Genomic DNA, 20470 nt, shown 5'->3' on the forward strand with positions numbered 1-20470 from the left:
AGGATAATTCAGAGGGATCAAGGGAAAGAAGGAGCCTCTCTACTTATCAAAGATTTGGAATGTTCTTCATACACTTTGCACTTTCCTTTCACTGGTAAACTGGCTCAGAAAACATTTGAATGTTAGTGGGGACCCCAGGGCACAGTTTTTCTCTTGACCTCACTAGGGAATGTGACCTGTGTAAGAAACTCTATCGCACCTGCCTAATGTGGGCCAAGTAGATAATTATATCTATGGGCGCCTCCAGACTCTAACATGGAGGCTGTAGATAGAGAGGCTTCATCTCGCCAGGCAGCAGTTCACCCGAGAGTGACCCGGGCTATATCAATGCACAGAGACGTGCTCTAGTTATGTTGCATTATTTATGTTGCATTAAATGCATCAACACAGAAACTGCCAAACCAGCCAAGAAATTCTTTCATTTTCTCTAAAGTCACAAACTAAGTTTTACTCATTTGTTTCCCCCAAACCTTCTCCAGATTCCTTTCCCACTTACCCCAATTAAAAATAGTATCCTTGGGGGACACCTGGGTGGCCCGGTGGTTCAGAGTCTGCCTTTGGCTCGGTTTGTGATCCTGGGGTCCTGCTTCTCCCTCTGCCTATGTCTCTGCCTCTCTCTGTGTGTCTCTGATGAATAAATAAAATCCTTAAAAAATAAAAATTAAAACAGTATCCTAAGCTAACAATGTAATATTATCAACACAATTTTGTTTGTTGTTATTTATGACCTGCCTATGTATATGTGGTAATCCATACAGACATTACTAATGGGGCTTTAAGGATAGGAATTATATGAATGGGGAAGAGCGGTGGGAGGGATAGTTTTTGCTTCAGCCTTTTAATGATATTGTTGTTTAGACCACATGAATTTATTAGGTATTCCAAAAATTTCCAAAACAGAGAGAACCCCAGATGCATCAATATTATTCTAACAGGAATCCAGAAGAAGAGCATGAATTGAATGGACAGAGACAATGAGTAGATAATAGTTGTCCTATTTGGTTTGAGTTGCTATAGAGAATACCAAAGACTGGGTGGCTAAAACAACAAACATTTTTTCATAGCTCTAGAGAAATCTGAGATCAGGGTGCCAGAATGGTTGGATTTTGCATAAAGGCCCCTCTTCTCAGGTCACAGAAGGCTGTCTCTCTCTGTGTCCTTATATGGTGGAGAGAGGAAGCTCTGATCCCTTCATCTCATCACATCAGGAATTAGGGCTTTAACATTTACGTGGAGGTGAGGGGCTACAAACATTCAGTCCACAGCAATGGCTGAGAGTTCCTAGAACTGAAGCAAGATACACATTTCCAGATGGAAAAAAATATCTGATGAACAAGATAGATTTTGAGGAACAATTAAAAAATATACTTAATGCAAGGAAATATCAAGAACACCATGAAGAAAAAAAATGTGAAAACTACAAGGAGCAACAATTATCTTGACATAACTTTTCCTATTAGCCACTTTGGTGCCAGAAGACCGTAAGAATCGTACCTCTAGAGTGTTAAAGAGTGCTCTGAATCTAGAATTCCACACCCATCTTCTAAGTCCGTTATGAGCGTGAGACATATAGATACCCCATGAGGCACGATGATTCCAAAAGCTACTACCTGTTGAATTGCTTAATTATTGAAGAGCATAGAAAAATGAATCTAAATGTAAGAGAATGAAAGAAGTAAGAACTCTTAATTTTTTTTTAATTTTTTAAAATTTATTTATGATAGTCACACACAGAGAAAGAGGCAGAGACACAGACAGAGGGAGAAGCAGGCTCCATGCACCGGGAGCCCGACATGGGATTCGATCCTGGGACTCCAGGATCGCGCCTCTGGGCCAAAGGCAGGCGCTAAACCGCTGTGCCACCCAGGGATCCCCCCCAAGAACTCTTAATTTTTAAGAATGTCTAATTTGGAGGAAGCAAACCACAGTGCAAGCCTTAAGGACTCATTTTTTAAATAATTTCCAGGGATTCTATATTTGACCAGCTGACTGGGAGACAGTTTTACTTCTGACAAAGATAATAAATATCAACACTAGTACTAATTAAACACCGTACATGCTCAGCATTCTCCAAATTGCTTATGATGTGTAAATTCATTTAACCATCATGGCAACCTTATGAGAAAAGCATTGGTTTTTCTAGTTTACACCAAAAGAAAATTGAATCATAAAGAAGCACCATTCCTGGCCCATGGTTAGATGACTCGTAAGTACTAGCACTGAGATTTAGGGACTGACTGTCAAGGGCCTAGGGTACTTGTTTAGCCACCATGTTCCAGTGGGTCATCCGTCCCTGCCTTGTGTCACGGGGAAGGTGCTGCCTGGGAGACACTCTCAGAGTCCAGCCGCACTCCCGCAGCCAGGCTCTGTAGCCAGCTCGGATACCCCAAACCAGATCTGTCTTCATTCTCATGACTTAAGCTATGATCTGCTCTGTCTCTGATCCACTCAAAAGCATTCTGTGCTATTTGAAGCAAACACCTCTAAAGGAAGACATTTGTGGTTCCCCTCTTAGTCTTTTTTTTTTTTAAATAAAGATTTTATTTATTTATTCATGAGAGACACAAAGAGAGGCAGAGACACAGGCAGAGGGAGAAGCAGGCTCCCTTTGGAGAGCCCAATGAAGGACTTGATCCCAGGACCCCAGAATCATGACCTGAGCCAAAGGCAAATGCTCAACCACTGGGCCACCCAGGCGTCCCTCCCTCTTACTCGTATACCCAGCCCATCTCCTCTTCCCTGAACTCTCAGCTCAATCCTTGATCTTGATTCTATGTCTGAACCACTGGACCAAGTGTTTATTCCCACTATCCTTGAGGTTTAAACATGAATATTCCCAAAGGACTTTGACTCAAACTTTTCTGAGTTGCTTTTTTTTTGCTGCTATAAGAAGGCAGCTCTAAACCATTTTACACACAACCCCATCTGACTCCTAATACTGGGCTCCCAGCAGGGGCGATTATTCTCTTATATCATTTATTCTGTTTTTCCTTGTTCTCCCACAAAATGAAGCATGATTCCTGATCCCTGGGAATCAAGGTATGACAGGTCTTATGAACTAATGACCAATGGAATGACAAGAAACAAATGGTTGCATGGAAACATGTTTATTTTTTATATATATTTGCAATTTTACATTAGTTATAGACACATCTATGTAATAATAATGCTAGAAATACATATATTTCAATGCTTTCTTCTAAGTATTTATTATAAAAGGGCATGGAAGGGCAACTACTCATCCCTCATTATACAAACAAGTAAATGCATATTTTAGAAAAATAACTGATCACTCGCTTCTGTAACTATATCAGTTACATAAAACTGACAGTGAACAATAATTAAAACCATTATATAAAATAATAAATAATACAGTTAAAGTTAATGCTATAAAATAAACCCATAGTAAGGAAGACCTAACTGGGACATCCTTCTACTTATGAGAACAAATGATTAGTCAGCTTTGTAATGCTAAGGTGGATAGTTGTCTAGTTATTTCTGTACTTATCATTAGTGTGTAGAAGAAGTTATTCAGAAAAGAGCAGAAATGTGTAGGAAAAAAGTCTCTAAATTTTTGGCACTCATTGCAATTCTGAGGCTTACAGCTCATACTACAAAATCCTGTGCAGAAACAGAACTTTTCAATTTTGGGGTAAGACAAGCCTGCCAAAAAAGAGGATGCTCTTGGTGATTTTGTGCATGATAAGGAAGAGGAAAGGATGGTCTGCCACAAACTGTGGGCCTCCGTGGCCAGTTCTCCCTGACAGAGTGGCCCCAGTGCCAGCAGCTGCTTCCGTGCCCTCCTCGTTCACATCAACTGTGGCTTGATGGAACACTTGGGACAGAAACAGGTCATTTGTGTTGGACATTCCTGAGAAATTGGCCTGGCTTTGGCTGAAGGCTTCCTCCATGCCCATGTTCCTGAGAATGGATCTGAGTTCATAGCGCTCCTCTAATTTGAACTGGGGGAGGTACACCTCCACATTATCTTCGGCCATCGTGTCTTTGCTGGTCCACTTAATGAATTTGTCATAGGTTATTTCACTTTCCAGCTACAAATTAAAACATTAAAAAGAAAAGCCTATAAGTGCTCAGAAAAGAAGGCAAATAACTTAAAAATATGTTAAAAATCAATGACTTTAACTTTACCATATGGTGGGTGATATAAAAATTTTATACACCGGTAAAATTTTTGCATGAATGTAGCACGTATGACATATGTTAACGGTCTAAATTAAACTTTGAGACATGAACATTTATTATCAACCAATTCACATGTTTCTGTGAGGTGCTGCACACCATTTTCTATGCCTGTAGACATGTTTGTCATGAAAGGTAAGTTTAGCTGCAGAGGTTTAAAACAATACAAGCTAGAATGGCTTACCAACTCCAAGCCAGTGGACACATCAGTAATTTCGTCTGGAAGCAACAAGAACATGCTGATGTTTCCAGCATATGGGAGTTCTAGAATCTGAGTCTTCAGGTCCCCTATGTATCCAATGTTCAGGTCTGCATGCAAGTACATCATCTGTACAGGAACGCGCTGAGTCTAAAATTATTAAAAAGCAAATTATGAAAGTCGATATTAAGATGTCAGGAGATCATAATTAGACATAAAAGATAAGTAGGTTCTGCTTTAGTGTTGAAGAAATATCTTCTTAAAAATCAACAAACTATTTATACCCTCACAGCTGCTCTGATCTTATTAGCTTTATCATGATTACATCTATTATTAAGATGGACAATGATAATACTTACAATAATACTAAAATATTTGTTCAGCACCTGCCATGGGCCAAGAACTCTGCGAAATCTCATTGAATCCTTACAATAGTCAAATTCCACTGATCAAAACATGGAATCCATGGAAGATAAATATCAGTAGAACCTTAGTATAGAACCTACATCTGCATCCAGAATTATGTAATTCTAAAGCCCATGGTCTCAACATTACTCATATAGCCTCTCAGAAAATTACTGAGTGGTACTCGGTAACTTGAGTCAACCAACTGTCCAAAGTGCATAATTTATGACTAACAAGTCATGTAGGAGCATGAGTGGTCTCTAATTTTTTTTCTCTGTATTGGCCAAGGTCCTAAAATATATGTTAGGAAAAGTCCATCTTGTCTCATACCGTGTTCACACGGAAAGGATAAAGTCCATTTAATTTCTTCTCAAATGGAGTCTTCCATTTTCCTTTGAAGTAGACAGCATTCACCAGGACCATCTTGGTGTCCCCATCTACAGAACCTTTAGGTAACAAGTCTGGGATTTTGCCTACAGAAAACATGACACATGTTTAGGTTTCATGACCAAGAACTGCGACGTTATTATGATTTGAATCTCTTGAGTCCCCATCAAACTCAGCATGTACATTTGTCAGATTCTGCAGAGGTAATGACCTCAAGCTCGAGTTTTTCTCCCAATGTATCTAAAGCAAAGCAGACTACATTTCTTGGAAGGTTTGCAAAGTCCAAGTGAAAATGAAGAAGTAATGCATCTAAAATTTAGAATGCCTATCAAACTGGAAAATTTTCACCTCGTTTTTTGTTGTTTTCTCAAAGTTTCTCAAAGTTTAGAGCTCCTTCTAGATCTGATCCAGACAATCTATGAGTCTGACCCACTGACTCATTCAAAAACTTTTTTTTTTGAAGTCACGCTACACCTACAGCAGAAGTCAGGCAGATACAAGAGAGGAGAAATGAAGAACTGCCCTGGAGGGAAGAGAATGTTGGAAGAGGTGTTCAAAATAAGCAGTGAAACAATGTGTCAGAAATTCTACAACAGAATGCAAAGTGCTTTGGCAGTGCAGAGAAGGGAGTACATGAGCGTGCCAGGGAAGGAAGGGTCTCAGAAATTATCACATCCAAGTGTGATAGTTAACAACAAGAACAACAACAAAATGGCTTAAGAAACAGCCCATGTATAGTAAATATCTGCTCTATAATTTTTCAAAGGCTCAAATACATCATTTTACTTAATCCTCATAACTATTCTGTTGGGGTCTCAGTAGTGTCATTTTACACAAAAAGATCCCCTGCTGAGAAAGGTTAGCAACCTCGTCAAGCTCACAAACTGGTAAACTGGTCAGGCTTGTGTGCCCACCACCACTGCTACCAAACCTACCGACAGACACAAGACTAATACAAAGGTCAGTGTAATCTGACCAGCTTCCATAGATTCATCATTATATCCCCAGTCAACTGAAATTCTTGGTGACTTATAGATCAATGGAACAGAATAGAGAACCCAGAAATGGGCCCTCAACTTTATGGTCAACTAATATTCAACAAAGCAGGAAAGATTATCCACTGGAAAAAGGACAGTCTCTTCAATAAATGGTGCTGGGAAAATTGGACATCCACATGCAGAAGAATGAAACTAGACCATTCTCTTACACCAACACAAAGATAAACTCAAAATGGATGAAAGATCTAAATGTGAGACAAGATTCCATCCAAATCCAAGAGGAGAACACAGACAACACCCTTTCTGAACTTGGCCACAGGAGCTTCTTGCAAGATACATCTATGAAGGCAAGGGAAACAAAAGCAAAAATGAACCATTGGGACGTCATCAAGATAAAATGCTTCTGCACAGCAAAAGAAACGGTCAACAAAACAAAAAGACAGCCTACAGAATGGGAGAAGATATTTGCAAATGACATATCAGATAAAAGGCTAGTATCCAAGATCTATAAAGAACTTCTTAAACTCAACAGCAAAGAAATAAACCATCCAATCATGAAATGAATTGGCAAAGGACGTGAACAGAAATTTCACAGAGGAAGACATAGACATGGCCAACAAACACATGAGAAAATGTTCCACATCACGTGCCATCAGGGAAATATAAATCAAAACCACAATGAGATACCACCTCACACCAGTGAGAATGGGGAAAATTAACAAGACAGGAAACAACACATGTTGGAGAGGATGTGGAGAAAGGGGAACCCTCTTGCACTGTTGGTGGGAATGTGAACTGGTGCAGCCACTCTGGAAAACTGTGTGGAGGTTCCTCAAAGAGTTAAAAATAGAACTGCCCTATGACCCAGCAATTGCACAGCTGGGATTTACCCCAAAGATACAGATGCAGTGAAATGCCAAGACACCTGCACCCCAATGTTCACAGCAGCAATGTCCACAATGGCCAAACTGTGGAAGGAGCCTCGGTGTCCATCGACAGATGACTGGATACAGACGATGTGGTTTATGTATACAATGAGATATTAGTCATTAGAAACTACAAATACCCACCATTTGCTTGGACATGGGTGGAACTGGAGGGTATTATGCTGAGTGAAGTAAGTCAATCGGAAAAGTACAATCATTATATGGTTTCACTCATATGGAGAATATAAATATAGTGAAATCCGGGATTAGAGGGGAAAGGAGAGAAAGCAAGTGGGAAATATCAGAGAGGGAGACAGAACACGAGAGACTCCTAACTCTGGGAAACGAACAAGGGGTAGTGGAAGGGGAGGTGGGCGGGGGGATGGGGTGACTGGGTGACAGGCACTGAGGGGTGCAGTTGACAGGATGAGCAACTGGGTGTTATACTATATGTTGGCAAATCGAACTCCAATAAAAAAATATACAAAAAAAAGAAAAGAAAAGAAGAAAAGAAAGAAAAGAAAAGAAAAGAAAAGAAAAGAAAAGAAAAGAAAAGAAAAGAAAATTAAATTCTTGGTGACTAATGACAATTCCTACGGCTTCACTTAACTTTGTGACGTGAATGACAGCACTAATGTGATCATCACAAATAAAATAGACAATTCCCTCAAATTATTATAAAATATGGTAAAGCAGTCAGCCCAGGGGACCACGAGGCATTCTGGCAACACAACTGTTTCCTTCACAGCCACTGAAGACAATGTGTAAAGAGAAAAAAGAATTGGTGCTTTTCTCAGAAAAGCAGAACCTCCACATCTCTTGAATGTTGCAGCTTTTACTTTCACTTCTGCTAACCTTCACTTTCCCTCATTCCTCTGTGTCTGTGGTTTGTCAGTATTTTAGGACAGTAATTGCAAAATCTGTTATAGAAATGAAGAACAAAAGTAATCAACTATTTTCAGAGGAACAGAAATATTTTATAAATTCTACAGAACTCAGTTCATGTGTTTTTTCCCATTATGGGCGCCAAGAAACCAAGACACCAAACTATTGCTGGAAACAAAGTTTTAAAACATAGGAGTTACATGAAATTTACTTCCTGCCTAAATTGTCTAACAGACTCTTTAAACACCCACATGAAGAATTCAGAATTAGACTAAGGATCGAACAAGAGGAACCCCCACTTTCACCACTAACTGGTAGTGGGATCGTGAATGAGCCAGTTAACCCCTCAGGGACCCGAGGTCCAACAAAAAAAAAGGGGCAAATTTGGGTAAATTATCTCCAAGGACCTTTCTGTCCTATCAGCTCATAAATCTATGGAATACCCAAGCAATTCACCTTTGCAGTAATCTCTATATTATTCTTCTTAGAAATCTGTCTACATGTTGCTAGTCAGCAGTTACTTATTTAAGTCCTATTATTCTACCTGGAGATTTGGAAGAATGAAGGATTTTCATGATCGGTCAAAGGCTGTGCTAATTTTTGTGGGGACACAGGAGAAGGGTGACATATTGCCCTTACCCTCAAATTATTATAGTCTATATGGGATGGCAAGGCAAGCAAAATAAAATCAGTTCAGTCACAGTTGAAGGCTGTACAAAGCAAATGTTTAACAGGAGTCATGAAGCTAACAAAGCTCCAGAAGAGTGGAGAAGAGGCGAGTGGCTGGGAGATACCGCTAAGAAAGGCTAGGACTCTGGTGAACCCCTTAAACCCTGAAGTTAGGGAATGCAGAAAAAGTAAGCCTGGAAGTAGCAGCTGACATGCCATGGAGAGCTCGGGAGCCAGCAGTCATCAAGCACAGTCGGTTGGATTATTAAGAATTCAAAAGTCAGGGCCAAGAGTAAGATCCTCTGCAGAGGCCAGCTGGAGGGCAGTGAAGTTGTTCCCATGTGGGGACGTTGGGGATACAGTGACTGCATGACAAGTGGCGTGACTTCACCTCTGCAGTCTCATCCCCTCCCTTGTGCTTTACATTCAAATCCAGCCAGTCTCTACTCCTTGCCCCAGAGGGCCAAGCTCCCTCACCTCTGCATCCTGGAACTGAGCCCTCTGTCTGGAACTCTCTCCCCGAGCCTCACCAGCTGCAGCCCATTCTCATAATCACAACATAAACACTTCTCATTCCCAGAAGACCCTTCCTGTCATAACATTGGAGGCAAGGGCCTTTCTCGTGTGCCCCCATAAAAGCACGTAAGACCACCTTGCAGCCATTGCCGATTGAACTGAACACCTCCCCTAGGCCGTGAGTTCTAGGGCGGCGGGGTTCTGTCTCCTTTCCATTTTTATCCTCCTTTGCGTGTATGGTGCCTGGCTCTTGTAAGTGCTGGATAAACCATTGTTGACTGAAGGATTGAATTCAGTAACAATGAATGGATGACTTAATTAAGTTTGAGTCCTGGTAAAAACCACATAGTGAGACAGGAGCCCATGAAAGAAGTAGGGACATGAGCTGCACCAGCAGGGACCTAAGACCTCACAGCAGATTGGCTGTGAATGGTGAATACCAGTTAAAATACTTTTCTGATCCTGCCTCTTCCATTGCCAGTGGTCTCGCACCACTTACTCAAGGGGAGGGGGTGGGGGAGGAACACATCTTCTTTCTTTGTTTTTGTCCACACCGGACATACAGCACAATTATTTCAACACTGGTATTTCCTGCCTTGGAAATCCTCTCTGCCTGCCCTCATCTTCCATTCTTAGGTAACATCCAAAATCAGATTAGTAAGTACGGAACAGATGTCTTCCTGCAGGAGGCCTCAGCTCTCCTTTCTCACTTAGAACACTCAGTTGAACAAGAATAAGGCTACACTAGCCGAAGTAACTACGGTTGGGTGAATTTTGAGGGAGTTAGGGCTAAGTGCAGGGAATGATTTCTTTTAAAAATTAGATGGGAGGTTTCTAACTGAAAAGAAGAACAGGAAATATTGCTTTGGTTGTACCTTTGGTTTGAGTCTTGACCCAGGAATTAATCTTTTTTCGGGTTTCTTCAGCACATTCTAGGAAGTCCACTGCCTGGGGTTCTGTGGAGTAGTATTTCTTGGAGAGTCGCATATATTCCTTTAAAGCAAGAAATAGGCCAAAGGTGACACAAAATGAGACTTGGTGTCATTGTAAATCATGGGCTTCCTGCCCAAGACTTGGGGGGAGGGATGGGGGGGCCCGAGATAGGGGAAGGGGGGCTGGGAGGCTGAAAGAGGAAACGGGGTGGATTATGCGTGCTCCGGGGACCCCCTTGCCCACACTCATTTGCACTCCTGCACTGTGCACTACGGCCACTGGGTAGGAGGGGAAGGCTGGGCTCGCGGGAAGGCTCGGGAAACCGGCGCTCCCCCAGCTCGGGCGCTCGCTGTGCACGCGGGGCTTCTGCAGCCGCGGAGGGAGCGCCCACCACGGAGCATGCGCAGCGGCCGCCGTGACCCGGGGCGCGGGCTCGCCGCCCTCTCGGCCTGGAGGGCGGCTGCACGTCGTCGGGTGGGGGCCCAGCCTTTGCAGCTACAGGTTTCACTCACTTCCTTGAACCTCGCAGTCTTCTCTCCGAACAGCTGGTTGACGCTCTCCAGTAAGTACTCCCCGGAGGCTGCGCTGACCGCGGCGCTGAGGGAGCTGAAGGCCGAGTGGAGGGCGGCTCCCGCTTGGGCCTTAAACACAGACGAGGCGCTCTTTAGAGAACACAGGACGCCAGCAGGATTATTTGTTAAGCAAACTTTTTTTTTTTTTAATGCCACAATGAAATGCTGTATTAATGTATGCTTTGAATTTTCTTTTTTTTTCCCCTAAAGATTTTTTTCATTTATTCATGAGAGACACACAGAAAGAGGCAGAGGCACAGGCAGAGGGAGAAGCAGGCTCCACGCAGGGAGCCCCATGTGGGACTCGATCCCGTGACCCCAGGATCACCCCCTGGGCCGAAGGCCGCCGCTCAACCACTGAGCCACCCACGTGCCCCTACTTATTTTCTGACATTTTAGAAGAATCTCTGAGGAAATACTTTCGGTGTAGTGCATGAAAACTCCTAAGGTAAGGTTTTCCTTGTTTCAGACTTAGCTGCACCTACAGATTGTGTTTAACCGGCAAGTGACCAACATCCTAGAAGAAAGTGAGGCTTCTTTGAGGAGTTCCTAAACCTCAGGGTCTCTAAGGAATTTTATTCTATTAAAACGTTACCTTAGAAATGTTTTAGAAAAAGTTAGTATATATAAAAAAAGAAGAAGTCAAAAAACTTTAAAAAAAAGAAAAAGTTAGTATAACAGCTGAAAGTATCCACTTTATAACTAAAGGGTGGTCTGTGCAGTGGGAAATCTGGGTTCTAGGAAGCCACGAGAATGCGGGTGGCTTCCAATCCGCTCCCCCCCCCCCATTTGTAAGCGTGATGACAGACACGGGGCACAGTCACGCCCAGGAGGCAGAGGTCGGGGCCCTGCAGATGGGCTGCCGGGTGTCACAGGAGGCCTGACGAGCCTCCATCCTGAAGAGGCCTTCTCCACCTCCTCTGGCCCATGATTCCCTGGGCAACAGGCCAATGGAGCAGCCTTCTGAGAAGGAAGCCATGCGGGATTCCCCCCCCCCCCCCCAGCCCATGAACATATTATGGAAGTTGCTAATCAATAGGAGTATATCTATACCCAATTTCTGTAAGTTATCTGGATAGCTGGTGCTGAAGGAAGTAGAGTACGGAGAAGAGATATTGGTATCTGAGATAGGTGAGAAATAGATACATATGTATATACATACAGGGACAGGTGATAAATAGGTAAATAGAGGGGCTGGAGAGGGATATCTGAGGGTCCTGGTCTCTCATGACGTCATCCCATTCCTCAATTGTTTGTCACTCTTTACCTTCTCCCACCTGGAAATCTACATCCGGGCATGTGCATTCTCGTTGCCACAACGGTTTCAGAATGAATTGCACATCCCCAACCAGAGGCAGAGTGGTGTGATCGAATTTAGAAACAGTTCTGGCCTAAAAGCCATGAAGCCTAGGTTCTACTCCCCCCCTGCCCATACTTATCAGTGTGCTCAGAGGATATTTGTTTAAGGGCTCTGAGTCTTTGTTTTCTTTCTATGAATGGAGGAAGTTGTACTAGGTTCTTTCCCTGTCTACCACGGTGACTTTAAGATGAGAAGATTCTAGAAATAAAATGCAAAATAAATTATGAACCAATGAGTTAGATACCTGCGAAATAGCCTCAGGATAAGGGCTCTTCTGGATCTGCTGCATGAGTTCACAACCTGTAAGGTTTTCTGGGGTCACGGGGGTCTCAGGGGCTCCAATTTTGTCAAACTGAAACACCTATAATTGGAATTAGACAGAACACAGTTAATTGTATCCTTTCCTGCCAGATTATTCACCTTTAAACCAGCAGCTCTCAGGTATCTCTTAGTGGTCCTGTCTACTTCCCGCCTTTGTGTCTCGGGAACAAGCAGATGCTCTTTATACATAATATATAAGTGTCAGCAACTAGAATTTTCCTCACAGGAAACAGCTTGAGTTATTTTATACTAATCCATAGACTGGCCATTTAGACAACACTTTGTTATTATGAGGTGATTTGCAATCTCTTCACTAAAGTATCTAAATTATCATCCAACCCATAAATGGCCTTGATAAAAAATGCTAGTATTGTGAAGAAAGTAATAAGATTAGCTCATGACCTTGTATTTCTCTGTCTTTTCAATGGCCTTATATATTATACACTTTTCATCTGTCAAAAGTCAGTTTAAGCATAAAAACGGTTATTCAATATGAACAGGGATCACATAAAATATTTGCACATACCGTATTACACATGAAGACCAACATCTATGTGGGAGACAGGCAACAGGGGTCAGATGACATATAGACAATCTTTATATTGTGAGTGGCAGATCCAGAAAACACAGGGAAGCTGTGCAGGTGAAGGCTGGCCCCTAGGAAGCTGCTTCAGGCTCCTTCCCAAAATTACAGCTTCCCAGCCTGGCCTCTCCAATCTCAGCACCCCCACGCTGGCCCTGCACCCAGGCCTTCCCCCAACCTCCAACATCCTCTTGGTCTTGCTGGTCCTGCAGGACATCCTTTGGGGGGCCCAGGGTGAGGAGGAACTTATCTGGTAACTAGATTGATGGTGGGGACTCTGCTAACAAAGGAAAAGTAGGCTTGCCCAGCCAGGCAGTGAGTTTCTGGGTTGGCAGGAAAGGTGTCAGGCGTTGTGAGATCTTTCTCAGCTCATCAAATTATATATCAAGTGGCCCTACTCTGCCCCCACATAAGGGAAGAATATTTCCTGAAACAGCTTTTCTGCTTTTCATCCCCTCAAAGGAAGTTGATGCTTAAATCAGGAGTCTCCTGGCTAGCACCAAAGCCTTCCTGAATCATTGCAAAGCCTTCCTGGATCATTGCAAAAGCCCCCACAGAAATGGGGGATGGGGGGGTGCTGGGTCACGTGGAGGCCACAAGATAGAGGCAGGCACAGTGCCCAGACAGGCAACTGAGCCCGGGCAGGTCTGGGGCCTCATCCAGAACATAAGAGCTGGGAGGACCGCTCCTTGTGCACATCAATCTCTTACAGACTTATGTGCTCTAGGAGTTCATCTCTTTTATGTATTCATTGTCTCCACTTCCACACTATCACCTTGCCCAGCAACACTGAGTCCCAGCTATGTGGCCTCTCCCTGGTATGTAAGATGAATGTGGGGATCATAGCCTCTGTTTCACAGGATCGTGCATCATATGGGCAAATTCACAAAACGCTCCTCAAAAGGTGCCTGGCGAAGGCGCTGAGGAGCACAAGCTGCTAGAACAGGTTAGAACAGCGCCTGCTACCAGGCGCTCTGCGGGTTATCTCTAATCTGCACAACCATCATGCAGGCTGGGCATTTGCGTTCTCACTTTGGAGATGGGAAAGCTGAGCCTCAGACCATGCCTTCCCTCACACACCTAGTAGGAATGCCAAAGCCACCACTCAGCACTGCCTGGGCTGTCCCCAAAGTCCGTACTTCTTCCTCCAAGCCAACCGAGCCTCTCTTTTCCTTTCAATAGGGAGTTAACCCAATTTTCCTTTGAATTGTAAAATCAGCACAGGCAGCAGAGTTATAGGAAAACAATATGACATCTTTGCATAGACCCACGTGCTTCAAGCTCTTTACAGATATGGAAAAGCTGGCTGGACCCGGAGTGACCAATATGTTCCTTTGCCTCTGGTATCAACATTTATTTGTTTTTTTATTTTAACACCCTACCCTACCTCATTTGTCATCCCCCCAGCAAATAACATTGCTTTTGATTCCTTTACATTTAAAAAATCAAGATCCTGATGTTTTCTAAAGCTCACCATGCAGTGCACGTTTTCTTTTCTCCAAGGGGAAGAGAATAAAGGGGAAGGAGTGTTGCCACATCGTGCTGGTATTAGAGTTGAGCAAGTGTTTCGTTGTAAGCCTTGATGTTTAAACTTCCACACACACAGGGAGTGAGGGCTTTTACCTCCCTTCCTCCTGCAGTGAGATTAGCCAACACCCCCCCAGTGAACCACCTCATAAGAGGCAGGTTGTAAATGGGTCACTGTGCACCAGCGAGGGACGTATGCATCAGGCAGGGTTTTCATGGGAAACCCAAAAGTGGCCGGAGGCATTTTGGTGTAACTAAACACACAGTGTGTACCCGTGAGAAAGCAGAGCCTGTACTGCGAGCATACAACGTCAGTGTTTGTCGCTACATGAATCCGAAAGAATCATTAGATGATGACCTTATCTGTCTCCCTGACCTGGACATAACAGGAACGTGTGCATTTTAAATGTGCTGAATGCATCTCATGGGAGCACTGAAGTATGTGGTGGAAGCAGGTCAATGGATTTCTAAGGCCCTGGGTCCAGTCCCCTGACTGAATGCCTTCACAGAGTCCTTCCACCAATACCTCACGATGCTGCCCCACATCCTGTTCACCCTGATTTTGAAAACTGGCCATCATGCCAGCCCCTCATTTTGAGTTGATAGCATGGCTGGGGCTCTCTGAAGTCACGCTGCTCTCCTTGCATCTTCAACAGCTCTTAAAACCAAAGGAGAAATTCTTTACATGCGTGGGGAGCAAACACAGCCCAGTGGGAGAGGCACAGAAGGAGCCTGAATGGACTAGGCATCAGGAAACCGTAGGAGACCCTGGCAGGTGCGCTGTTCACGCTGCTAGGCTTCCATCTATAAGATGATGCTTGTCTTAAAACCAAATGAGATAAAGCATGCAAAATACTTTGAAAAGTATAAAAATAATCTTATAAAATGTAAGACATGGTCCCTATTTCCAGCCTTGTAGGATAAGAAACTGCAGTATGCCTTCTGCTTGCCACAGTTGAGAGTTTTTGTGGTTTAGCTATTTTGCAGATTTGAACCTAGAGAACTTGTGTTGTAATAGCATGTGACAACCATCGACCTTGATAACATCAAGCTGTCTGAAGCATGAAATTACAATTCTACACTTCCATTCAGGTGGGACCCAGTCCTAATTTGGAGCTTTAATAGACACTCACCTTGGCCATCTGGTCTGCAGTTTTTCCCCGGGCACCCAGGTAGACCATGGCTATGGTGGATGAGATGCTCCATGGAGAGAAGAAGAGATTCGGGGTGGCAGTAGTATTTGCCAGATGCTTGAAAATATTGAGGGCGAAGATGGTGTTTGCCACATAAAGTTCTTCCATTGTTTCAATCTGGAAGGAAAGCGAGGAAGAAAAAAGCTCTAAAAGATGACAACATTTTGGGTGATGTCAGCCAAGTAGTACAGGTGAACCCTGCACAGGACAGGGCTTCCCTCTCTGTTCTTCCTTCATGGGACAACATGAAGTAGAGCTTGGATGGCATCATGGTCCTATGACCTGTGCAGCCTTATGGGGCTCCACACTTGGTGTGATGCTCTGCTGTCACCAACTTAAAATTCTTGATAATTTTGAACAAGGGGCTCTGCATTTTCCTTTTGCACTGGATCCTGTGAACTATGTAGTTGATCCTGAGGTGCAACAAACAGTTAAATGATGAGTAGGGACATCCCATATAATAACCATAATAACAGCAATGACAATAAATAACATTCATTAGATTCTTACTATACAACAGATGCTATTCTAAACATTTTACCAACCATTTAATTCTTGCCAAAACCCTATGTGAAAGGCATTGCTATTCATGTTCTACGAGGGAAGAAACTACAGCACAGAGGATCAGAAAAGTGACAAGTGTTACCCAACTATAAGGGGCAGGAGGCATGGAAGCCAGGTGGGTGGCCTCCAGAGTCATGATTTCAACCTCTGCTGCATCTGCAAATATCAGGGACCCACATGGGCAAATACACACCTATTCAAACATATGCCACATGCACACATATTCTTGTTGGTCCCTGGTGAGATTGTCAATTCTTTCAGATTCCCTGTTTCGAAGAGTGTCTCAGATTCATCATCTGAGGGTTGTTTTTTACCCAGCTCCTATCTCCTGTACCATCCCCCAACACCCACACACACACACCTATATCCATCAATGGCCTGCAGTGAAACAGCTTCCTACATTATGAGGGGCTGTGCTGGAAATGCCACCTGCTTCTCCTGCCACCCCCCAGCAGGGCAGTCCATTGCAGCACTGCGGGGATCATACGTACACACACCCTGTCACCACCTGAAGATAAAGGACAGACACACCTTCCATGACCCAAGTCTCTGTGTGAAGCGGAATGTGGGGACACACCCAAGGTATGCACGGGTATCTGTTGGTACTGGCCAGTGATCATTCTCTGGCTGTGTGTTATGCTTTCAATGTGGCTTAAAACACACCCTATAATTACCAAAATATATGAATATACCAAATGACGCTGACACTCAGCATCCCACAGGAAACTTTGTGACAGTGGCTTCCCAGAGCTGAGGAGAGGCTGAGGGAGGTTCCAAGGTTAAGGACGTCCTGCATCTGTAGGGCTTGGCTCACTCAGCAGGCTTCCTGGCAAGCGCCAGCTCCCACGCCCCTCCCTAATCCAGGCTGTCTTAGGTGAACACTTGGCTCATGACCACTTTTTAAGAAAATCGTTGCAATTTGGATCAAAATGGCTCATGTGAAATACCACCCAATTGTATTTTAGCAAGACAAAATTGTAAATTAAGCAAAATTTGTCCCTGAAGCTACCTCTTCTCATTCAATCCTCACAAGATCTATAAAAGGTAGGTACTGTTATCTTCATTTTATAGGTAACCTCCTGATGCTCAGAGAGATTAAGTAACTTGCATAAGGTCACAGAGCTTCTATGAATGATGCAGGAATTCAAGCCTAGGTCTGTTGCAGGAACCCACTGCCTCACACTGCCTCACACTGCCTCTCCTGCTGGAGGTGAACTTCACTATTATGTGTAAGAGTTTAGGCAGCTTACTAGCTTGAGAAATGTTAGAAAGAGGAAACAAAAATAGGAAGGTAGTAAGTCCACAATGCTCCTAGAAGGCTTATTAAGTAGGGGGAAAAAAAAAAACCCAAACCCCACTATTGTATTTTGTTTCATCACAGAGATTAGGTTAACTTGGGTGACTCAGACATTTGTTTCCTCAACCTTCTACTGATTTAAAATTGTCTTTATATTAATTAGTCTTACTGGGCAGATCGTTTTTGTAAGTTACCTCAGTAACATTTTGGAAACAAATTGAGAATTAATATCATAAATAAAATACATCTCTATCCTCTTGTGAAAAAAAATAAATAAGGACTCAGCGCCAGATGAGTAACTGTAGCCTTCTCCTAGACTGAATTCTTTATAGTATCCTGCGTAGTAGTAGGTCATTGACACTAACAAAATTTAAGTGTTAGAGAGGCTTTTGATAGCTTTCTGGTGTCTTTATAAATGAAACAAGTAAAGAGGGACAGAATTAAATTGTCCCAGGTGCATTTACTTCTTTTAAAAATAGTCTAGTTTTTATACTTTTAAGTAAGGTGCAATTAACTACATCTAACATTAAAAAATAAGATCTCATGTCTATATTGCAGTTACCAAATTCCTTCAGCAGCATTGTTTTCATTTAATTTGTGGCATTACTTGCTCAGGAAAACCTAATAATTTCTTGTTACCAAAACCTGAAGATGCAGACTGCACAGCTAGTTAGCTTCAAAGCCTAGACCGAATCTCAGCCTTCTGATTTTGAGTCTGGCGCTTTTCACATGAAGTTTGAGAAGTTTGTAGTCTTAGAAATATATGAAGGCACACATATAGCATGTTTCCTCTCAGACAAGTCCATGCCTTACCTTTGGGTAGGAATCTGCCTGACACAATGTAAAATCAAAGTCACAGAATGGTGTCAAATAGCATAATTGCCCGAAACAGGTAACACCTGTTGTGAGTTTCTTACCACTCAAAATTTACAACTTCATTAACTTCCAGATATCATGCTGCTAATTAAGGTTTAATATTATCATGAGGAAGAATAAATGGAGAGCATATGTGGGGCTGGGCTTCTTCTCATTGGCACTGGATGTTAGATTGGAGTTTGCTGTGGCATTTAAAACAATTTGTTTTGCGACTGCATAGTCCAAATATTTAGAAATTGACCACAAAAATCAAAGAAAACAAAGAGGAAATAGTACCTTCAAGGAAACGTCCCCTCCAAACTTAGTGCATTCTCTCCCCAATTAAAAGCAGTTCCTGTTATTTGATGACTTTCATAATGAATGAGTGTCTGTTTGGGGGCATTAAATTATTTATCGAACTATTACTTCAGTCAATCCAACAACCAGTTTGGCAAATTTTTCTCTCCCATTAAATTGACCAATTATTGACTAAATTCAATAAATATAATGGGGTGTTCAACAGACCCAACCCAGATTGCTGCTGAATTTCTGCAATTTCTGACAGTTTTAGGTAAAGACGGTCATCCTTCTTATTTTTATTATATTTATATGATACTTATAGATTATTTTCATTGCTTAAATTACTGCATTTTAATGACATGTGAATTATATCAATTAATAATCGATATAGCCATTTCCATCCAGTTCAGTGTCAAAATCCTAGTCAGTAAAGAATATACATTTTCTAACCTGTTTGATAAAATTGACATCACCACTGAACTTTGGTTAATGTTACACAGGCATCAGCTGGCTTCTGAGACTCAAGAGTAAGCCTTACTATAAATTTAGGTCAACTCTTGAACTAAAATAGTTTCACTTAAAAATAATCTAAACAAGAAAACACCATGACATTTCTCCTCATTTTCTAAAGACATCCCACACTTTAACTTTCATTATTAATAATACCAATACAAAGGAAGAGGGGGGAAAAATGAAAGCCTGTTTCACAGAGATGGCCACAGAAATCACTGAAATACCTGGTTATTCCCGGAGGCGCTGCTGACAAGAAACCGTCCTCAGAGAGCTGTCAGAGTGCACACATGAAGAGGACTGGTTTTATAAAGCTCTGCCCCTCCCACACAACATTTTTTTTTCTCTTTCTAATCTGTATCCTTTGAGTGATTCAACATTTTACTCAGAAAGACATCACTATTATAAAAATGCTTGTTTGCTAAGGCATCATTTAAGAAATTTGTCCAGAGGATGACATCATTCAGAAACCTAAGAATTTGGCAATACCTACACATGCCTGTTAAAATTAGCTGAAGTCTGTCAGCCCATTTCAAGTGTCCCCCTCTAAACCGGTGCCCAAGGACAGTGCCGAACTCGACAATAAGCCTTCTGTCGTTGTGCAGAGATGGCCGGTGGGCTCTTGGCAATATTTAAAGACAACAGAATCCATTCTCTCTGAATCTAGACACCCCTGAAGCGACTCTTTGGGCATGGAAAGGAAAAGAGAACCACTATTTTTCTTTCTTGGAGATTCTCTATTTTAAATTGTCTTAGGTATCTCAAACTATAATTTCCTAAATAATTCTGGGTGCCACCCTAATCTCCTGTCACCAACCACACCCAAAGAACTTTCTGTTTGCCCCTGTCTCCAACACAGATCTTATCTTTTATTATACAGAGAAAATCTGTGTACTTGATACTGACTTTTAATTTTAGGATCATCATGTTGAAAACTTGATTGAAAAAAATCACTACGCAGGGGTGCCTGGGTGGTTCAGTCAGTTAAGCACCGGACTCTTGATTTCAGCTCAGGATGTGATCTCAGGGTCGTGAGATTGAGCCCTGTGTCCTAGGGCTCCTCTTGAGCATGGAGTCTGATTAAGATTCTCTCCCTCTCTCTCCCTCTACTCTTCCCCACCATTGCCACACATGGCCACTCTCTCTATATAAACAAACAAACAAATAAGCAAGAAAGCAAGCAAAGTTAAAAAAAAAATCACTAAGTGTTTTGATACAGCCAAGGGAATTTGAGGACAAAAACAGATTTAAAAAATAGTTATGATAAAAG

General features: G+C 42.5%; 1 protein-coding gene and 1 long non-coding RNA gene across 4 annotated transcripts in view; one reads left to right on the forward strand and one right to left on the reverse strand.

The window, feature by feature from the left end:
• Positions 1–3091: 3091 nt before the first annotated feature.
• Positions 3092–19558, reverse strand: SERPINB2 (serpin family B member 2). 2 transcript variants are annotated; one of them, XM_038525843.1, is made up of 8 exons: positions 19428–19558; positions 15615–15791; positions 12295–12411; positions 10631–10759; positions 10061–10178; positions 5135–5277; positions 4385–4549; positions 3092–4052 (listed from the first exon to the last, which is right to left on the reverse strand). In XM_038525843.1, the coding sequence occupies exons 2-8, from the start codon at positions 15780–15782 to the stop codon at positions 3642–3644; spliced, it is 1251 nt and encodes a 416-aa protein (XP_038381771.1). In that variant the 5' UTR covers positions 15783–15791; positions 19428–19558; the 3' UTR covers positions 3092–3641. The 2 variants fall into 2 exon arrangements, with proteins under 2 accessions (XP_038381771.1, XP_038381770.1); XM_038525842.1 differs by having other exon boundaries at positions 10631–10780.
• LOC111093874 overlaps positions 10971–20470 on the forward strand; it is a 54861-nt gene continuing 45361 nt past the window's right edge. For both annotated transcript variants that reach the window (XR_005353367.1, XR_005353369.1), the window contains exon 1: positions 10971–11138. This is a non-coding gene — a long non-coding RNA (uncharacterized LOC111093874). The remainder of the gene's footprint in view (positions 11139–20470) is intronic.

This window comes from Canis lupus, chromosome 1 (genome assembly GCF_011100685.1).
Source record: "Canis lupus familiaris isolate Mischka breed German Shepherd chromosome 1, alternate assembly UU_Cfam_GSD_1.0, whole genome shotgun sequence".
Classification (NCBI taxonomy): domain Eukaryota; kingdom Metazoa; phylum Chordata; class Mammalia; order Carnivora; family Canidae; genus Canis; species Canis lupus.